The sequence below is a fragment of the Mytilus californianus genome, unplaced genomic scaffold (genome assembly GCF_021869535.1).
Source record: "Mytilus californianus isolate M0D057914Y unplaced genomic scaffold, xbMytCali1.0.p SCAF_2, whole genome shotgun sequence".
NCBI classification, from domain to species: Eukaryota; Metazoa; Mollusca; class Bivalvia; order Mytilida; family Mytilidae; genus Mytilus; species Mytilus californianus.
The window spans coordinates 44,555,147-44,578,035 of NW_026262668.1; the positions used below are offsets into that span (position 1 = coordinate 44,555,147).

At 33.7% G+C, this 22,889-nt stretch overlaps 1 protein-coding gene across 7 annotated transcripts in view; it reads right to left on the reverse strand.

The window, feature by feature from the left end:
* The window catches only part of LOC127727972 (protein PRRC2C-like), a 95,605-nt gene that overhangs the window by 13,753 nt on the left and 58,963 nt on the right, over positions 1-22,889 (reverse strand). For 4 of the 7 annotated variants that reach the window (XM_052235102.1, XM_052235105.1, XM_052235101.1 and 1 more), the window contains 8 exons: positions 13,901-14,085; positions 13,192-13,411; positions 12,643-12,923; positions 10,361-10,432; positions 9,879-10,040; positions 7,947-8,200; positions 6,349-6,835; positions 1,711-1,935 (listed from right to left, as the gene is read on the reverse strand). In XM_052235102.1, the coding sequence (XP_052091062.1) occupies positions 1,711-1,935; positions 6,349-6,835; positions 7,947-8,200; positions 9,879-10,040; positions 10,361-10,432; positions 12,643-12,923; positions 13,192-13,411; positions 13,901-14,085 (1,886 nt within the window). The remainder of the gene's footprint in view (positions 1-1,710; positions 1,936-6,348; positions 6,836-7,946; positions 8,201-9,878; positions 10,041-10,360; positions 10,433-12,642; positions 12,924-13,191; positions 13,412-13,900; positions 14,086-22,889) is intronic. The other 3 variants (XM_052235103.1, XM_052235100.1, XM_052235104.1) reach the window with 3 other exon arrangements.

The window sequence follows — 22,889 nt, forward strand, 5'->3', positions numbered from 1 at the left end:
GCTATTGGATATTTCTTGCTATTGCGCAATACTGTGCAATTGAAGATTTCTTGCTATTGCGCAATACTGTGCAATTGAAGATTTCTTGCTATTGTGCAATACTGTGCAATTGAAAATTTCTTGCTATTGCACAATACTTATTATATAATAATTTACACATCCTGTTTGGTGTGTATCTCCTACCATATCATTATTATTTGCTTTTAAATATAAATCAGAAATAACCAACTTAAAATGGAAAAATTTTAAAAGAAAAAAAAGGAAAAAAAAAAAAATCCCCCCCCCCCCAAATTTTTTGAACCCCCTTATGATTCATCACCCCCAAACTCAATCCCAGCCTTCCCTTTGTGGTATGGTACCTTGCAGTACAATTTCAGAGAGATCCATACACTTGAACACAAGTTATTGTTTCGGCAATTACACCCAAACTCAATTCCAGCTTTCCCTTTCAAGTTATTGTCTGGAAACTAGAAAAATGCTTGTTTTTGGCCCCAAATTTCTAAACATTTAGGGCAATTACCCCCAAAACTCAAACCCAGCTTTCCCTTTGTGATATGGAACCTTGCAGTACAATTTCAGAAAGATCCATACACTTACACACAAGTTATTGTCATGAAACTAGAAAAATGCTTGTTTTTTGTCACTTTTTTGGCCCCTAATTCCTAAAATTTTGAGGCAATTACCCCCACAATCAATCCCAGCATTCCTTTTGTGATATGGAACCTTGTGGTACAATGTCAGAGAGATCCATACACTAACACACAAGTTATGTCTGGAAGTTACAAAAATGCTTTACTGTTGGTACCATAACCCACAAAATCAATCCCAACCTTCCTTTTGTGGTATTGAACCTTGTGGTAAAATTTCATAGAGATCCATTCACTTAAACTAAAGTTAGAGTGCGAAAACTAATGTATCTTCGGACGACGACGACGTCATTCGAATATACGACCACAAAAATTTTTTTGTGGTCGTATAAAAATAAATTTACAGCTAATCATCTCAAGACAATCATCATTTCTTAATACATAATTTACAAGCAGTGTAAGGGATGTAATCAAACATATATACAACAGTATTCTTTAAATGGATTGGATTACCTCCCTTACACTGCTTTTAAATTGTCTAAATTGTCCTTTAACCATAAAAACCCTTGTTTTCCCCCCGTTTTGCCCCTAATTGCTAAATGGTTTGAGCCATAACCCCCCATAACAATCCCTTTGTTGTATGGAAACTTGTGGTATAATTTCATAGAGATTCATACACTTAAACACAAGTTATTGTCTGGAAACTGCTAAAATGCTTATTTGGGCCCTTTTTTTGGCCCCTAATTCCTAAACCTTTGGGACAATAACCCCCAAAATCAATCCCAACCTTCCTTTTTGTGGTTATAAACCTCTTGTTAAAATTTTATTGATTTCTATTTACTTATACTAAAGTTATTATCCGGAAACCATGTCTTCGGACAACGCTGACGACGACGACAACGTGATACCAATATACGACCAAAAATTTTTTAATTTTTGCGGTCGTATAAAAATCACTGCAAAACTGTCTGTACTTTTACCTATGGAAATTTCCCCTTGTATTTCTATATTTCATATAAAATATAGATAGGATTTTAATTTCAAAATTACATATGTTTGATATACTTAATTTTATAGCCAATAACACATCTACTTCTTGTAAGATAAAAACTGAAATAGTTACCCTAGGTTCTGGAGCCACAAAATGTGCTCCTCTATGATCTTGAGCAACAAACTGTGAAGTCCCCATGTGAAAGGGTTGAAATGGAGGTTGCGATACTTGCGACATCATACTTTCTAACTGTGGGCTTGGTGGACTGGGAGGGATATCCACATCATCAGCAATATCTAATTCCACTGCCATCTGTACAGCCTGCATCTGCTGCTGTAACTGTTGTGGTTTTACCTGCTCAAAAAATTCAAGGAATTCCTATACTTACATCTTCTTTCCTTCTTTACAGGTCAGTGGATCCACTTGTGGAAGTTTGAATTAATCTTGCTTGTTTAAATAAGGTTCAAATTCCTTAATATAAGCCAGATAAATCAAACTTTTACAATGTAGATTAAATTTCCTGCTATATACTAAGAATGAGGTTTGACAATTTAGCTACCCATGTTGATCTTTTGAATAAAGGGCTTCAATAGTTTAACAATGCCATCATAAATTTACCATTTGAGATATGCTACAAGGTTTTCTGTCTGCCATCATCAAATAATGGTTAATTCAGTTGTTTTTATGACATTACAAATCTTTACAAATTATATCAGACCTTAACAATCATCAAATTCTGATATATACCATCAGTTCGATGAGTGATGTATATTGTCATCCCAGTATATATATATAATGTCTGATGCCCCAGACTAGTACAATTTTATTCAGACTAGTAAGTTTTGCAAAACTTTGTTCAGCCACATAAGAATAAAATGCTCCGCTGGGCCGCAGCTTGATACGACCGCAGAGGTCGAACCCTGAACAGTTGGGGCAAGTATGGACACAACATTCAAGCTTGATACAGCACTGAATTTGGATTGTAATTAAATATTTGACACAGCATAGGTTTCTGACACAGAATGAAAGTGGTCTAAGAACTTAAAAAATTTTAATTTACCTATTCAAACCATATCATTATTATTTGCTTTTATATATAAATCAGAAATAACCAATTTAAAATGGAAAATTTTAAAGAAAAAAAAAGATAAAAAAATCCCCCCCCCCCCCCCCCAAATTTTTTGAACCCCCTTATGATTCATCACCCCCAAACTCAATCCCAACCTTCCCTTTGTGGTATGGTACCTTGCAGTACAATTTATGAGAGATCCATACACTTGAACGCAAGTTATTGTCTGGAAACTAGAAAAATGTGTTTTTTTGGCCCCTTTTTGGCCCCAAATTCCTAAACATTTAGGGCAATTTCCCCAAAACTCAAACCCAGCTTTCCCTTTGTGATATGGAACCTTGTAGTACAATTTCAGAAAGATCCATACACTTACACACAAGTTATTGTCATGAAACTAGAAAAATGCTTGTTTTTTGCCCCTTTTTGGCCCATAATTCCTAAAATTTGGAGGCAATTACCCCCAAAATCAATCCCAGCATTCCCTTTATGATATGGAACCTTGTGATACAATGTCAGAGAGATCCATACACTTACACACAAGTTATTGTCATGAAACTAGAAAAATGCTTGTTTTTTGCCCCTTTTTGGCCCCTAATTCCTAAAATTTGGAGGCAATTACCCCCAAAATCAATCCCAGCATTCCCTTTGTGATATGGAACCTTGTGGTACAATGTCAGAGAGATCCATACACTTACAAACAAGTTATGTCTGGAAGTTACAAAAATGCTTATTTTTGGCCCCTAATTCCTTAACTGTTGGTACCATAACCCACAAAATCAATCCCCACCTTCCTTTTGTGGTATTGAACCTTATGGTAAAATTTCATAGAGATCCATTCACTTAAACTAAAGTTAAGAGTGCGAAAACTAATGTGTCTTCGGACGACGAGGACGACACCAACGTCATACCAATATACAACCACAAAAATTTTTTTGCAGTCGTATAAAAATGTTGGAATATTGGTCTTCAGACTAGATGTTGGAAAAGATTTTGGTGCAGACTGCATCAGGATCATCATATGGCGTTAATGAAATTACAACTTGTTATATTATGATACAAATTCTTTTACATATTAATTCTTGTTTCCATTACAGATGTTAAGGCTTGTGTATGGTGCCTCTTAAAGTTTACTTGTGTTGTTGTCAGATTAACAGAACTCTATTCCCCTTTAATTCATACTTTACATATAACTACAGTACTTCCTAACTTTCAAAACCATTTTTTGGTTTATTTTTGTCTACACATAGCTGTAAAGTTCATTTTGCTCATGCTAATTTTTTCTTTTTTTTTTGGTGGTGCTCATTGTTGAAAGGTTGAACTATAATTTACACTGATTTATATTTGTCATAGTAAGTTAATTCATAAAATGGTGAGGCCAAGTAGTCTTAGAAGCTCATCTTCAGTGCTCACTAGCCAGCCAGTCACTGCTGTTGCGAAGTTCAATCCTGCTTGTGGCAAGGTGTATTCGACTCCAATCTTAATGGACAAGGATTGCCTGTTTTCCTGCTGAAGGTTAATGATTCTCTCCTGCTTTCTCCAACAATAATAAAATGCTCCGCTGGGGCGCAGCTTGATACGACCGCAGAGGTCAAACCCTGAACAGTTGGGGCAAGTATGGACACAACATTCAAGCTTGATACAGCACTGAATTTGGATTGTAATTAAATATTTGACACAGCATAGGTTTCTGACACAGAATGAAAGTGGTCTAAGAACTTATAATTTTTTAATTTACCTATTCATACATGTGATGGACTGTGAAACTCAGATCAGGAGATTGGGAAATTTTGGTCAGGAGATTAGGACTCAGATCAGGAGGTTTTTAATCGACATAAATTTTGTCGTAAATGTAACCGTGTGCTGTAAAAATGGTCTTTTAAAGTGTGTTTTCTTCAACTTTCCATCCAATTTATTATGTTTATAGTACCCTTGTACTTATAAAGTTTCTCCATCTTTATATTTTACATGTTCAATCTAACATTTTTTTTTTTCAGTATGTTCTTTAAATTTTTTACTTCATATTCTATAAAACATTTATTGCAACCAGAACATTTGTTTAACTATCTGCAAATAGCTTTTGTTTGCATACTCAGAAAATCATTCTAACTGTAAAACAAGGGTCATAGTTATTATATAAATTTCAATATAAGCCTTGAAAGGAAGTATAGAATCCTCAAATAATTTTCAAATTATTATTTTTTTATTTGTCCTAAGACATTTAAAATCATTTATTTACCATCCTTTTATGATTATTTGTTCAATTTATATTTTATTTATATTCTTTTAAAAATTTTCATTATTAAAAGGAAAGTAACTTAAAACAGGATAAATCAAGGGAAGTAACCCAATAAATACACAGTTTTTGTTACACAACGGCAGTTAGCCTGAGGTAAAAAATCATTGATTACCAGTATGTTTGACACCCAAGCTGACAAGTGAAGCCATATAATTATGCATGTTAATTGATTTACAGGTAAAATATAACTTCAGGTAATGTGAGTTACACCAGATGCCTGAGATGATATGTTGGGCAGAAATTTTTCATTCATGAAAAATTTCATACACGGGATTATAATTTTCCTCTTCAACCGGAGGTCAGGAGGAGACTCCTGAAAACAGGATTATTATACACCTGTCGGGAGGTTCACATGTATGCTATTCAAACCATATCATTATTATTTGCTTTTATATATAAATCAGAAATAACCAATTTAAAATGGAAAATTTTAAAGAAAAAAAAGGAAAAAAAAATCCCCCCCCCCAAATTTTTTGAACCCCCTTATGATTCATCGCCCCCACACTCAATCCCAGCTTTCCCTTTGTGGTATGGTACCTTGCAGTACAATTTTAGAGAGATCCATTCACTTGAACACGTTATTGTCTGGAAACTAGAAAAATGCTTGTTTTTTTGTCCCTTTTTGTCCCCTAATTCCTAAACGTTTAAGGCAATTAACCCCAAACTCCAACCAAGCTTTCCCTTTGTGATATGGAACCTTGCAGTACAATTTCATAAAGATCCATACACTTACAAACAAGTTATTGTCCTGAAACTAGAAAAATGCTTGTTTTTTGCCCCTTTTTGGCCCCTAATTCCCAAAATTTGGAGGAAATTACCCCCAAAAATCAATCCCAGTATTCCCTTTGTGATATGGAACCTTGTGATACAATGTCAGAGAGATCCATACACTTACACACAAGTTATTGTCATGAAACTAGAAAAATGCTTGTTTTTTGCCCCTTTTTGGCCCCTAATTCCTAAAATTTGGAGGCAATTACCCCCAAAATCAATCCCAGCATTCCCTTTGAGATATGGAACCTTGTGGTACAATGTCAGAGAGATCCATATACTTACACACAAGTTATGTCTGGAAGTTACAAAATTGCTTATTTTTGGCCCCTTTTTGGCCCCTAATTCCTTAACTGTTAGTACCATAACCCCCAAAATCAATCCCCACCTTTCTTTTGTCGTATTGAACCTTATGGTAAAATTTCATTGAGATCCATTCACTTAAACTAAAGTTAGAGTGCGAAAACTAATGTGTATTCGGACGACGACGCCGGACGACGACGCCAACGTCATACCAATATACGACCACAAAAATTTTTTTGCGGTCGTATAAAAACTGGTTGCAATGATGAAGCAAAGTGTTCTAAAAGTGGCGTTAAACATCAACAATCTAAATCAATCATAAAATGGTTACCTTACAAACATTACTTTGTTCTGATGCCTTTATATCCATGGTAGAACTGACTTCTGTAGAGGTGTAGTTACCAAGAGCGTCTTGTAAGACAGTTGGACTACTGAATTGCATGGTTTCTTGAACCGAGGAGTGTGGTACAAAGGGGAGACATTCTGTATCATTAGAGCTGAATGCCAGTGTATCCTGTACTGATGCATGACTGCTGAAGTTGAGACTGTCCTGTACAGAAGCATTAAAACTTCTGTTATCCTGAGAGGAGCTGTTAGAACTGTAATTCCTGCCATCTTGACTTCTAGGAGACATCGTTGACATAGGTCCATTGCCTACTAAGGAGTTTTCATCCTGTCTCTGATCCAGCTCCATTGTCTTGTGCTCGACTATATCAGTATCCATATCTCCTGAGCTGAATGTTGGATAGGAAGATGTCACCATCACATTGTCTGATTCTGATGATACAGTTGTCCCCAATGCTGAGCTGCTGTTCATTCTGCAATTATCAATACATTTTTGCTTTAAAATTTTGAACACAACTTTTTTTTTGCAACCAAATTTCTAGTTTTACTCCTCACTGACACTTTTTTTTTTACAATGTTGAAATGTTGTACATTGTATGTGCTATCTGAAATGAGAAAATCCTGCAGAGATAATAAAATTTAAACTTGGTCTATTCTTATAATTATTAATTACTGTGGATTCATTTATTTTCGTGGGTATCAATTTTTGTGGATAGAGAAAAAAAGACGTTTCGTGGTATACGTAAATTCGTGGATCGCTGATTACAAAAAGAAAAAAGAAAATTCAGATACGTAATTTGTGGATTTCTTTTTAATTTAGATCATATAACCTCCTTGGTTTGATCAATAATAAAACAAACAAAAGAGATGGAATTCATTGAAAAAGTTTTGAATTGTCAAAATCCTCGCTTGTACATTCTAGGTTAAAGCGTTCATTGAAAACTTCTATTACAATAATGGACAGAGACAACTAATTACTTGTTTGTTTTGCAATTTATAAATTCTTGTCGGAATTTTATAAGGCATTCAAAACTCTATGATTGAAAGCTCATTTCCCTAATCACGATATAATAAACAGTCATATAAGTAAAAGGTGTGAAAATAAATGTTCCTGTCATAAACAATATTACCTACGGGCAATATCCAGGTACTTAATCCTATTGATTTTTAATCACCAGTAAACCATACTATGACACGGTAATTAACAACTTGCAGTTATTTTCCATGAACAGTTTTATTCAATTCTAAAAAGTAAATTATAACTGATATTCGATATATTTATTATTGATTTAATCAAAATACTTGTATCTTCTTTTAATAAAAATATGTGTTATGTTACAATGTTTATCGATAGTCAACACTATACTAGAACTGCATAACATAACCGGAAATAAACATTCTACTCCATACACATTTCTCGGGATTATTCTTCGTTGAATTCTTAAATTCGTGGTTCGCTGTGACCCACGAAACCCACAAAAATTGGTATACCATGAATAAAAACGAATCCACAGTATTTCACAGTTAATACACTAAAAAAAGCTGACTAAAGCATTCTACACCTTGGTTAGATCAAAACCTTACCCTTGATCAAATCCCATGGCTGGTTGCATCTGGTCAACATCCCAAAAACCTCTGACAGACGCTATTTTCAAGTCAAGATCCTGAGAGGCTGGAGATGGGGGCAGTGTAACAACTGACTGTGAAGTTCCTGAACTGTTGGTGATACTCATTGAGGGTACAGATGTTACTGCATTCTCCTCCTCTTCAAGTTTGTTTTCTGGATAATTCGCTAGATCATGGTCATAAATGAAGATCAACTCACTCATATCATCTCCCTAAAAAAACATCAATGAGTTTTTATACATTATACTTGCATAATCTACAAACAGTAAATGGCTTTTGACAATGATTTATTTCTGCTAAGCAATTTATACAAAATATTCAATAGAAATAACAATGCTCACAAACTTATAACCTGCTTAACATAGAATTCAGGTCCAATATTTCATTCTGTACCGTCTTTTGGTATGTATAGTGCGCACATTTATAGCCTGGGTCATGTTTCTTGTAAGAGGGGTGCGCATTATACATGCCTACAAACATTTTTCTTAGCCTTTTTTCAGGTCCAAACTCCGACAAAGAAATAAACAGGTGAAGTGAAGAGTACGGAATTTTTCACTATTACCTCGACTTTTATTATGTTTTACATGTTATATTTGAAATATGTATCTTATTGTACTTGATATGTCATGTTTTATTCAAATAAAATACATTTTATATCTCTGTAGTCACGTTCGTTTATCGTGTAAATTTGTCCATCTGTTTGCAATCCGGAAGTTTGCCATAGTCTTAATAAAGACACCATGAAGCTTTTGTTGTCGGTTAATTTAGGCTCTGTGTTTCTTGTGGTCATAACTTACTGTTTTGTATGTGTTCATCATGGAGAGTAGAAGATAAGTGTATGCAAATTAAATAAACCACGCTCGTTTTGAAAAGATAAACCCGCCATTATTTTTATATGTATCAGGTGATCGCCAGTCATGTGACTTAATATTGTAAAGTGATGATTTAGTCTATGAGAAGTTTTTTTTTTATAAATACGTTTCTACTTTGTAACTTTTACTGTTTAAAACTGTTCAAGAAATTATGATTGAAAACATGATTATCCCATAATTGTAACCTAAACGAATTTAATTTGGAACAAGGTGAACCTGTCATTGATTGTTTTGACATCGATTAGACCCATTGATTGAGGTGTGATAATCCGGATTAACAGCTAGAATCAACAAACAAAAAATAAAAATAATGAGATTTTAACAAATTATTTCAGCACTAATTCATAACATAAAATTAAATAATACAAGATAATACAATTTTGTATTAATTACTTATTCCGTACGGAATTCACCGACATCGGTGACCATTTAAAAAAATTCCAGTTTAGACTTCCTGTTTGCCAACAAACGACAAACATTAACTTGTGGGTTATAAAAAGAAGATAACTATTAAAATTCTTTATTCAGCTAAAATAAATTCTTTCCATGATATTAATCATGACTTCTTATTAATTCCTTGCCGAAAAAAATCATGCTCAAGCAACATACCGATTTTGGAGCTGTGACTTTTCCGAAAATGTCTGTGTATTATACGAAGAAGAAACTTTTTTTCTCAAGTTTCTTGGACCATAAAGGGGGTGCGCATAATACATAAATGCGCACTATGCATACCAAAAGACGGTACTCTACTGCACTTTCTTTATACTAACATAGTTCTTTTTTTCAAACCCAGGGTTAATCTTTACTCCCTTGCTGGCACACTATTTTTCATATTTTTTTTAAAAACCATGGTTAGGGTGTATATCAGCAATGGTGAGCAAGCTTACCAAAATACTTCACATATTTTGAAGAAGGAAATACAGAATGGCATCTTTTCCTTACAGCCAAAAGATCTGGCATCAACCACTCCTTGTGTAAAAATTCCTCTTATTTTTTTTCTTATTCAATGTATAAATACCTTAAACAAATGATCTTTGAAGCTTGGTGGTAGCTGAATAGGTTCAGGCTTTTCGATGGCTGCGGCACTCCTGGATTTTTCTTTCAACCCTTCAGGTTTCTTTACAGCTTTTCCGTCTCTCTCCATCGTATCCTTAACACTGACTTTTTCACTTCTTACAACCTACAAGTCAAAACAATCCTTACATTTATTTTGCAAGAAAAACCAAAACCTTTAGAACTGTAGATTCTTTCTGAGGGAGTTTTGTTTGTCATGCAGATGTCCCTAAATTCAAATCTAATTCTTACAATATTAAATCAAATAAGAATCTGCTAGTGTCACACAATAGATCAAGAAGTTAAAACTAATTGCACCTAGCTGTGCTTTGTATTTGTACCCTCAAAGGCAGTCAGGATTGTAGTAGATATTACAGAAAAGTAAATCAACAGTGAACAGAAATTTGAAATTAAAACATTAATCTTTTCAAATTTGTAGAAAGATACCTTTGGTTGTCTTTGAGGTTTTGGAGAATCAAATGCCCCTCTGTGTTGGTCTACTTTCATATGTTCATTCTTCTGAAATGGGCAAAATTATTCAAATAGTTAAGTGTGATATAGTTTTTCTTCTCAACTTCAATATAACATCATACAATATAACTGCATGTACAAAGATCAAATAAAGTCAGCTTCAACTGCTTGTAAGTAATATTAAACATGTTACTAGTATTTTGTTCATATTCATTGATTAAATTTCATACTTTACCTACCAGTATATCTTTACATTAACTACACATCACACTTTACCAACTCTCAAAATTCAAAGAAAAATATTGTTAGTATTCCAACAGTTTTTTACTTTAACATTTAAATCATTGGTCACACACGATGATAAACCAAAATGCTGCATCCATATCTCAAATTGGATTAATAAACCTACTTTATAAATGTATACTACTATTTAAGGCATTTCAAAAACAACTAGACCTCATTCTCTATATAATGAATGGTGCATGCATCAAATTTCCCCTAATTTATATAAATAATTTCAATCATTATAACCAAATAAAATTTGCATTCCAACCATGCCATAAATTTTCCTGTACAACATTTCAATCAAACTACAATATGAGATTTAATTCAAATACACAAACAAATATTGGGCTATAACAAAATTGAATAGAATAGTATATTTGCCAATTTGGTAATTGAATCTGTAATTGGAGATCAATTTGTACAAGTTTTTTTTCCCTTAAAGGGAAAATAAATGGAGCTAGCGGAAAGAGCAAATTTGTGTGTGTGTTATATGGTAATCTTCAAAATTTTGGCCATGAATCACTTACAACTTATGCTTTGAAAGGGCAGCAGCCCATTTCCCCCTGTTTTAGAACCAGTCTACAATTCACAAGGAGAAACAGCACGAAATAACAAAATAAAATAGACCTTTGGCAAATAAACTAATAACATTATGATTTAAATCATATTTTCAAAAGGAAAACTTTTTTCAAATATTGAATTTTCAAAATGTTACAAGTTCTGCTCAAAAGTCTTTTTCTTATTTAATTAAACATGTGTTGCATCTGAATTAACATTACCACCATTCTGTATAATGTACTATAGACACACATGCAGATTATAAATGGAGAATTAACTACTAAGTTTAATAGAATACATGACCAGCAAGACAAAAAAGCATGCAAAGAAATCTGTCCAATTACCCAATATCACAACTTCAGTATTGCACTGTGGAAAAGATTTTAAAGCATACACCAGACTAGCTCAATTTTACGTTTATGTCCCCCCCCCACCCAAAAAAAAAAAATCAAACAAATTAACAAACTAAATAAAATGTTGTGTATGCTTTTTAATAAATGCCAACAGTCTTTTACTGAAAACGTGAACAGCCTTGACCCCTCAAATAAGAGTTACTTGAAAACTGATTGTAAGCCAGAAGCAGTATCAAGCAATGAATACAGAATAAAATTTTAAACACAAATACTTTTTAAGTGCAGAAAAATAATTGATTTTCATCCCATACTTTATCAATTGGTACAGTATCATTGTATTCTTAGGTCTTATGACTGTATAATAAAATCTTAGTTTCTTAATTCTCTTTTGGTTTCCAATTTTCTATTTTGATTTTTACACTATCAACTTACAGTTCTTCTATAAAAGCATGCAAAGCAAACCTTTGATCAACTTGCTTGCTATGTTTGCTTGGATGTTTGCAAACAATAGGTAGGCGGAGTTTCAGTCTGTTTTATATATACTGGGATTTGATTGGACAATAAAAATTGACATGCAATGAATTTAATGTTTATTGTCCAATCAAATTCCATTATATAGTAAACAGAATGAAACAGACTACCTACCTATTGTTTACAAACATCCAAACAAACATAGCAAGCAAGTTGATCAAAGGTTTGCTTTGCATGCTTTTATAAAAGAGCTGTAAAATATTTCAAATATAATAGAAAACATTGAAAATTGGAATTCAAATAAAATCACACTTTCCTTTTATCAAATGTTATTCTAAAATGCCTTTCCCCCTTTCTCAAGAATAAATCCAGACAAAAGAAGACTTATTTACTTCAAAAACATTAAAGTCATAAGACCATTTATAGAATACAACTTTATAGGTCTAATATGGACTCCAATTTCTTTTTTCATTCTATTAAAAAACTGAATTTGACATAAACATTCAATTAATTGAAAAAAAGTTAACAAAAAAAAAGATGGAACCAAGTATTATTTTTTTTGTCATTCATTTCCACAATGCTGGGCGTCACCTTCTCCGTCCTCAATTTATTTTCTGCACTTGGGGAACTTCGAGTTGAAGAGCCTGCCGAATTAGGCTGGTCACTAACATCAATTCCACTGTCATGTTGGTCTCCCTTGTCAAACTTGTTGTCCACCATCTGTGGCAGAGAACTTCCAGTCACTGCAGCAGCTGCATAACTTGTGGATTTTGCAGTCCAGGCATTCACTGGTGGCAACGGTGCAGGGATAGTATTCATTGTCATCTGAGTGGACATAGCTAGCTGTGATGTCTGATCTTGCATGTTTGGGGCTGCACAAATATAATACATAGCTTATTTTCAATGACTGTTTGTTAACAGACAATTAAAAACTTTTACTGTGACGACTCGGTAATTCAATTTCATCTTCAAGATCAGTTGATTTATGGTCGTTTTACTCTATGTTTTTTAAATGCATTATTGTGATAAATTATTGTATCTAGACATTTGCTAGCTGTCCTTGTCTAAATTTCATTTCTTTCAAATATGCCCTAAATGACCACTACTTGTAATTTTTTTTAAAATGTATTAATATGCTACCTTGACGTGTGTCCATTTCCATGTTGATAGCAGGAGAAATAGCGGGTATGTTATTGGCAAGATCATTGTCCCAGTTATCAACCTTCATATCAAATCCTTGGCTAGTAGTATCACTATCTCTGTCTCTCTGCTCCTTCTGCTTCACAAACCTTGGAGGCAGTTTACTACCTTTACGAGACTTTCCACTGTTATTATGTACTCCTTTTGGTTTGGCCAAAACCTATTTGAAAAAAAAACAGATACTGTGGATTCATTATTATTCGTTGGATACCAATTTTCTTGGGATTCGTGGGTACAGGTGAACCAAGAATTCCAATGTTCAACGAATAACATATTTTCAATAGGCTTTGTATACAGAGATTGGCAAAACTACGAAATCAAATATCCACGAATATGCAAGTTTTCAGCAATCCACGAACTTTGATACCCACGAAAATAAGTGGATCCACAGTAGGCTAATCTAAAACATTTCAAAGTAGGATCAGTAAGAAGTCACTTTATTCAGTAGTTTCTGAGAATTTATTTTTCTATAAAAATATTTGTTTGACAGACAAGTTGATTGCAATATAGGCTGGTATAATAACATCCCTTCAGTTGTATAGAAGACAGGACCAGACTTATAAAACCCTATGCTAGAAACGGCAAACAGACTCGCTATAACCCTACATGATAAACTAGTAAATAATTTTAATGTGAATTGCTGTTTCACCTTGTTGTGAGCATCTTTTTTCTGTTTTTCAGTTATTATCTGCCTTTTTAACTCAGCTTCCTGTTGAGCTTTTTGCTTCAGCTTCATAGCCTTTTTGGAAGTCACTTCCTGAAAGCCCTCATTTTCAACGGAGAACTCTGGGTCATCTACTGGTGCTCCATAAATGTCATCAATGACCACAACACCTGTAAAACACAACAATTTATCTTACAAGTTATACTAGATAAATGTAACTTACTTAACAACAATTCAACTTAGTACAGTGTTGGTTAATTTTCCAGATCTGACCTTTCAGTATGGCGAATGATAAATATATCATCATGTTTTTACATAAGAGCTGTCATAATCATCATCAAGGTCAATTGAGCATACAATTAATTTCTGATCACATCTTTTTCCCTATATTGCACAGGGCTTTTCATGAATAAAATGTGTGTGTGTGGAGGGACTGTGTTGTGAGGCACTATTTTATAAACACAGACTACCATAATATGATTCTTAAATGAAGTTCAAAAAAAAATATACAACCACCTATCAAACTTTTATTTAAATTTCTCTGCACATAAAAATATCTGATCTAATGGACCTTTTAAAAAAGAAAATGCTCATTGGACATCATGTTCTGCTCACATTATCACATTTTCATGATCATATCTTTTTCCCAATATCACACAGTAGCCAAGTTGTAAGGCATTATTTTATAACCAAGGATGTTTCAATATTCAGTGAACTACAAAATCTGGGTTAAACCCTAGTATGGCATATATTTTTAAAGTTTCAAATCATAAAGAATATGTGTACCATGTTTCAAGGTAATGGGACCACAACTTCATATAACCTTCCTTAAACCAATACTCAACTTGATTCAGGAGGGACGAATTATGAAAGAAAGTACAAAAGGCAAAGCATAAAGCCCCCTTCCCAAGGATCCGGAAATTTTTCCACACAATTTCGGTCATTTTGACTTTTTTTTGAGATGATTGAAAAGTTGGTGCCCCTTTCCAAATTGTCGATGTCAACTTGACCAGATTCATAGCATCAACGAACTTGTATTGCTGTTTCGTCGCATTTACTAAGTAAATGTCTTACCATTACCATGAAGAACAGTTTAGGGAAGGCAATAGTTTAAAATTGAAATGATTTTAATGACTCAAAATGGTAAATCTCTCTGAGACATTGCTTACGTTTCTTTCGATTTGACTAAAGTTAAAACCGGAAGTTTGCGATAAAGTACGAATAATTCCGGATTCATTTCCAGGATTTGTTTTGTTTATCAAATTGACAGGAAATCACTGGCTTTTTTATTTTATTACCTTTAAAAGTGTTTGAATGTAACAGACAATAGTTGCACACGTTTAATTTAGCATGAAATCAATTTGCATTTTCCAATTACTCGTTTAGGACAAATAGTTTCATCTTAGGACATGACTGGCATATATGACCGTTTCCAGACCCTTGCCCCTTCCTATATAGGCAGGGCATAAAAACAGTACTTGTAGCATACTAGGCAACTGACTCTTTAGGTGCCACAATAAAACTTATTATGCTTCAGGAATTTTTTTCCAAGATATGACCTTTCAGCATGGCGAATGATAAATGTATCATCATTTTTGACATGAGAAATGTCATAATCATCATCAAGGTTGGATTGTAAAATACCTATAACGAACTAACATAAAATCTATTTTTTTTAATCACTCCCTTTCCCCAATATTGCACTGAACTGTTCAAATATCATATTATATGTGTGTGTGTGTGGAGAGGTGGTGTTGTTTGGCCCTATTTTATAACCCCAGCCTAGAACAGTTTGCATATACCATGAAAGGCAATGAGACTTATGTTGCAACAACTAGAATTACTACAGTTTTAGTCATTTTTTATTTGACCTTTCAGCATGGCGAATGATAATGTATCATCATTTTTACATAAGAGATGTCATAGTCATCATCAAGGTCAATTAAAGTGATTGTAAATCTCCTTTAACAGTCAATATAAAATTAATTTTTTAAATCATCCCTTTTTTACCCCAACATTGCACAAGGCTGTTTAGTATTAAATGTGTGTTTGTTTGTGGTGGTGAGCATGTTGTGAGGCACTATCTTATGGCTCTAGCATACCACAATATAATTCTTCAAGCAGATGTAAATAAAACGCTCCACAGGGCACAGCTTGATGCGACCGCAGAGGTCGAACCCTGAACAGTTGGGGCAAGTATGGACACAACATTCAAGCTTGATACAGCTTTGCATTTGGATTGTGATTAAATATTTGACACAGCATAGGTTTCTGACACAGAATGAATGTGGTCTAAGAACTTAAAAATTTTAAATTGGACATTCACCTATTATGGTCCAATATCCAAAATCTAAATACATGGTCAGATTCAGCATATCAAAGAACCCCAAGAATTCAATTTTTGATGAAATCAAACAAAGTTTAATTTTGGACCCTTTTGACCTCAATGTGAACAAAGTTGATAACGGGGCCCAAAAATCAAAAATCTAAATACATGGTTAGATTCAGCATATCAAAGAACCCCATATATTCAATTTTTGTTGAAATCAAACAAAGTTTAATTTTGGACCCCGATTTGGACCAACTTGAAAACTGGGCCCATAATCAAAAATCTAAATACATGTTTAGATTCAGCATATCAAAGAACCCTAAGAATTCAATTTTTGTTAAAATCAAACTAAGTTTAATTTTGGACCCTTTGGACCTTAATGTAGACCAATTTGAAAACGGAACCAAAAATTAAGAATCTAAATATACGGTTAGATTCGGCATATCAAAGAACCCAAATAATTCAATTTTTGATGAAATCAAACAAAGTTTAATTTTAGACCCTTTGGACCTCAATGTGGACCAATTTAAAAACAGGGCCCAAAATCCAAAAACTAAATACACGGTTAGATTCAGCATATTAAAGAACCCCAAGAATTCAAGAATAAAACCCCATTGAAATTGGTCAAGAAATAAGCAATTTATACGAAGTATCTTCTTTTGCACAATACTGTGCAATTGAATATTTCTTGCTATTGCGCAATACTGTACAATTGACAATTTCTTGCTATTGCGCAATATTGTGCTATTGGATATTTCTTGCTATTGCACAATACTGTGCAATTGAAGATTTCTTGCTATTGCGCAATACTGTGCAATTGAAGATTTCTTGCTATTGTGCAATACTGTGCAATTGAAAATTTCTTGCTATTGCACAATACTTATTATATAATAATTTACACATCCTGTTTGGTGTGTATCTCCTACCATATCATTATTATTTGCTTTTAAATATAAATCAGAAATAACCAACTTAAAATGGAAAATTTTAAAAGAAAAAAAAAAGGAAAAAAAGAAAAAAAAGGAAACCCCCCCCCCTCCCCCAAATTTTTTGAACCCCCTTATGATTCATCACCCCCAAACTCAATCCCAGCCTTCCCTTTGTGGTATGGTATCTTGCAGTACAATTTCAGAGAGATCCATACACTTGAACACAAGTTATTGTCTGGAAACTAGAAAAATGCTTGTTTTTTGCCCCTTTTTTGGCCCCTAATTCCTAAAATTTTGAGGCAGTTGCCCCCAAAATCAATCCCAGCATTCCTTTTGTGATATGGAACCTTGTGGTACAATGTCAGAGAGATCCATACACTAACACACAAGTTATGTCTGGAAGTTACAAAAATGCTTATTTTTGGCCCCTAATTCCTTTACTGTTGGTACCATAACCCCCAAAATCAATCCCAACCTTCCTTTTGTGGTATTGAACCTTGTGGTAAAATTTCATAGAGATCCATTCACTTAAACTAAAGTAAAAGTGCAAAAACCAATGTGTCTTTGGACGACGACAACGTCATACTAATATACGACAACAAAAAATTTTTTGTGGTCGTATAAAAAACAACCAACTATCAAATTATACTTTCAATTTTATAGCTCTAGCATACCACAATATAATTCTTCAAGCAGATGTAAAAAAAACAACCAACTATCAAATTATAATTTTAATTTTAATATCTCTGCATATATTTCTAATTATCAAGTTGATGTGCCCACAACTTCAAAGTGTGGTCAACTTCTAACACAATACTGAAAGGATGAATGGTGGAAGGACGCCAAAACTATAACATAAAGCCCCCCCCCCCCCCTTCCTACATAGACAGGACATAAAAACAGGTCCCAGGTAAATTGAAAGGCAATGAGACTATGTTGCAACAACTGGACTTACTACAGTTCTAGTAAATTTACTTTATTTGACCTTTCAGCATGGCGAATGATAATGTATCATCATTTTTACATAAGAGATGTCATAATCATCATCAAGGTCAATTTAAGTGATTGTAAATCACCTTTCATGAGTTAACATAAAATCAATTTATAAATCATCACTCACCCCCCCCCCCCCCCCCCCCCCTAAAATTGCATAGGGCTGTTAAATATTAAATGTGTGTTTGTTTGTTGTGGTGAGCTTGTTCTGAGGCACTATCTTATAGCCCTAGCATACCACAATATATCTCCAGGATCATTTTTTTTTAAAAGTTGATGTGACCACAACTGCATGCACCCCAACTTCAAAGGCAACACATAATAAAATGCTCCGCAGGGCGCAGCTTGATACGACCGCAGAGGTCAAACCCTGAACAGTTGGGGCAAGTATGGACACAACATTCAAGCTTGATACAGCTCTGAATTTGGATTGTGATTAAATATTTCACACAGCATAGGTTTCTGACACAGAATGAATGTGGTCTAAGAACTTCAAAATTTTAAATTGGACATTCACCTATTATGGTCCAATATCCAAAATCTAAATACATGGTTAGATTCAGCATATCAAAGAACCCCAAGAATTCAATTTTTGATGAAATCAAACAAAGTTTAATTTTGGACCCTTTTGACCTCAATGTGGACAAAGTTGATAACGGGGCCCAAAAATCTAAATACATGGTTAGATTCAGCATATCAAAGAACCCCATATATTCAATTTTTGTTGAAATCAAACAAAGTTTAATTTTGGACCCCGATTTGGACCAACTTGAAAACTGGGCCCATAATCAAAAATCTAAATACATGTTTAGATTCAGCATATCAAAGAACACTAAAAATTCAATTTTTGTTAAAATCAAACTAAGTTTAATTTTCGACCCTTTGGACCTTAATGTAGACCAATATGAAATTGGAACCAAAAATTAAGAATCTAAATACACGGTTAGATTCGGCATATCAAAGAACCCAAATAATTCAATTTTTGATGAAATCAAACAAAGTTAAATTTTGGACCCTTTGGACCTCAATGTGGACAAATTTAAAAACGGGGCCCAAAATCCAAAAACTTAATACACGGTTATATTCAGCATATTCAAGAACCCCAAGAATTCAAGAATAAAACCCCATTGAAATTGATCAACAAATAAGCAATTTATAAGAAGTATCTTCTTTTGCACAATACTGTGCAATTGAATATTTCTTGCTATTGCGCAATACTGTACAATTGACAATTTCTTGCTATTGCGCAATATTGTGCTATTGGATATTTCTTGCTATTGAGCAATACTGTGCAATTGAAGATTTCTTGCTATTGCACAATACTGTGCAATTGAAGATTTCTTGCTATTGTGCAATACTGTGCAATTGAAAATTTCTTGCTATTGCACAATACTTATTATATAATAATTTACACATCCTGTTTGGTGTGTATCTCCTACCATATCATTATTATTTGCTTTTAAATATAAATCAGAAATAACCAAATTAAAATGGAAAATTTTAAAAGAAAAAAAAAAAGGAAAAAAAAAAAAATCCCCCCCCCCCCAAATTTTTTGAACCCCCTTATGATTCATCACCCCCAAACTCAATCCCAGCCTTCCCTTTGTGGTATGGTACCTTGCAGTTCAATTTCAGAGAGATCCATACACTTGAACACAAGTTATTGTCTTGAAACTAGAAAAATGCTTATTTTTGGCCCCTTTTTGGCCCCCAATTGCTAAACGTTTCAGGCAATTACCCCCGAACTCAATTCCAGCTTTCCCTTTGTGATATGAAACCTTGTAGTACAATTTCAGAAATATCCAAACACTTGCACACAAGTTATTGTCATGAAACTAGAAAAATGCTTGTTTTTTGCCCCTTTTTTGGCCCCTAATTCCTAAAATTTTGAGGCAATTACCCCCAACATCAATTACAGCCTTCCCTTTGTGATATGGAACCTTGTGGTACAATGTCAGAGAGATCCGTACACTTACACACAAGTTATTGTCTGAAAGTTACAAAAATGCTTATTTTTGGCCCCTTTTTCCTCAACTGTTGGTACCATAACCCCCAAAATCAATCCCAACCTTCCTTTCGTGGTATTGAACCTTATGGTAAAATTTCATGGAGATCCATTCACTTAAACTAAAGTTAGAGTGCGAAAACCAATGTGTCTTCGGATGACGCCAGACGACGACGACGACGCCAACGTCATACCAATATACGACCAAAAAATGTTTAATTTTTGCAGTTGTATAAAAACAGTCTGCAAGAAACTAACAAAGCAACTGAGACTTACCTCACAACAATTTAAAGTACTATATGGTTCAGTTAAATTTTTCATATTTGACCTTTCAGTATGGCGAATGAGAAATGTATCATCATTTTTGACATAAGAGATGTCATAATCATCATCAAGGTCAATTTAAGTTCATGACATCTAATTAACAACATAAATAACTTTACATCTTCCAGATCCCATTTTTTCCAAAATATTGTTTTGGGCTGCTCCAGAATTCAATGTTTGGGAATGTGGATTGTGGTGGTTAGAGGCACTATTTAAACCATAGCCTACCATAATATGATTCTTAAAAAAGTTGTAAAAAAGTACAATCACCTATCAAAATTAACTTTAAGTATTTCTTCATCTAATAAACAGCTGCACCATGAGCGCATGATACGCCCGTCGCATTTTTTACGAATAAAGTTCAATAACTTATCAATGTCATATCAAAAATTTGTGAAAAACTAAAGGGAGTTTATCTTAATTGATATAAACCAGTCACCAAAGTTTAATGAAAACTGCTCAAAGCACTTTAAAGGTATTGTCCGAAAACTAGAAAATCACCCCTTTTTTATGAATAAAATCCCATAACTCAGTGAGTGCAAGATCTAAAATTTATAAAAATTGAAAGGGAGCTTACATCAATAGACATAAACAATTCTAAAAAGTTTCATGAGAACTGCTGAAAGCATTTTTGAGTTATTGTCCGAAAACTAGAAAATCCCCCTTTTTTTTAATGAACTCCATAACTCGGAAACATAAAATCTAAAATTTATAAAATTTAAAAGGGAGCTCATGTAAAATAGATATAAACAATTGACCAAAATTACTTGCAAATTGGTGAAAGCATTTTTGAGTTATTGTCTGAAAACTGGAAAATCCCCCCTTTTTTAAATGAATAAAACCCCATAACTCAGAATGTAAAATCTAAATTTTATAAAAAACAAAAGGGAGTTCACATCAATAGATATGAACAATTCACCAAAGTTTTATGCAAATTGGTTGAAGCGTTTTTGAGTTAATGTCCGACATGTTGACGACAGAAGGACAGCCGGACAGAGGTATACCATAATAAGTCCCGTAAACGGGCGTATAAAAATGGCTAGACCCCTTTAAAAAAGAAAATATCAATAGGAAATCATGTTCTGTTCTCATTTTTACATTTCTAATATAGGATGGACAAACAGACAGCAATACATAATCACCCCCACTATATAGATGGGGCATGAAAACAGTCTTCAAGGAACAAACAAGGCAACTGAGACTTACTTTGCAATAATTCGATGTACTAAAGTTCAGGTAAATTTTCCAGATTTGACCTTTCAGCATGGCGAATGAGAAATGTATCATCATTTTTTACATACGAGTGTCATAATCATCATTAAGGTCAATTTAAGTTAATAACATGTAATGAAACAACATAAATATCACCTTTAAACACCCAGAGGTTGCTTTAAAATTGAAATGTGTATGAATGGGGAGGGAGGACTGTCTTATAACCCCATCCTACCACAATAATATTTATGGCAATTATCCAATAATACAACGACCTATCAAATCTTATTTTTAGGATCTCTGCACTTAAAATATCAGATATAGAGGACCCTGAAGAAAGTTGATATCATGGACCTCGACAATTTCAATAGCACATGAAAATTTTCAAAGATTATTGGACATGTCATATCAGCAACATTTTTACCTAGATATACAATTAAATGAGATTACAGCTTGATCTTGAAGACTATTTTAGACTGTTCAAAACTATAATCCCAAATGTCCTTAACCTTTGGAAAACCTGCTATTCTAAGTCCTTGATAACTTTATTTGCATAAGATAGCTATTCTTTTATTTCTGTTTTTAAATAGTGAAATAACCACAACAGAACAGTTCTTCAATCAGTTTAATTGAGGTCTGGAGATGGCATGTCAGTAACTGCTAGTAGTCCTTTGTTAATTTATGTATCATTGTCATTTTGCTTAGTTTCTTTTGTTAACTACAATGTATTCTGACATCAGACTCAGACATCTTTGAAACTGAGTTTTACTGTGCGAATTGCTGTGTGTTTGTTTATTCTACATTGGCTTGAGGTATAGGGGGAGGGTTGAGATCTCACAAAACATGCTTAACTCTGGAGCCTCTGGCCTTTGTTAGTCTTGTATTTTTTTTAATTCTAGTTCATTTATATGTTTTGGAGCTTAGTGTGACGTCCATTTTCATTGAACTAGTACACATTTTTGTTTAGGGGCCAGCTGAATCCCACCTCCCGGTGCGTGATTTTCTCGCTGTGTTGAAGACCCATTGGTGGCCTTTGGCTGTTTTCTGCTCTTTGGTCGGGTTGATGTCTCTTTGACACATTCCCCATTTCCATTCTCAATTTTACTTGTTGAATGATTGATTGTTGTTTGCTTATGTCTGTTTTGGCTGAAATATAGGTAGCTAATCATAAGCATTTTAAGT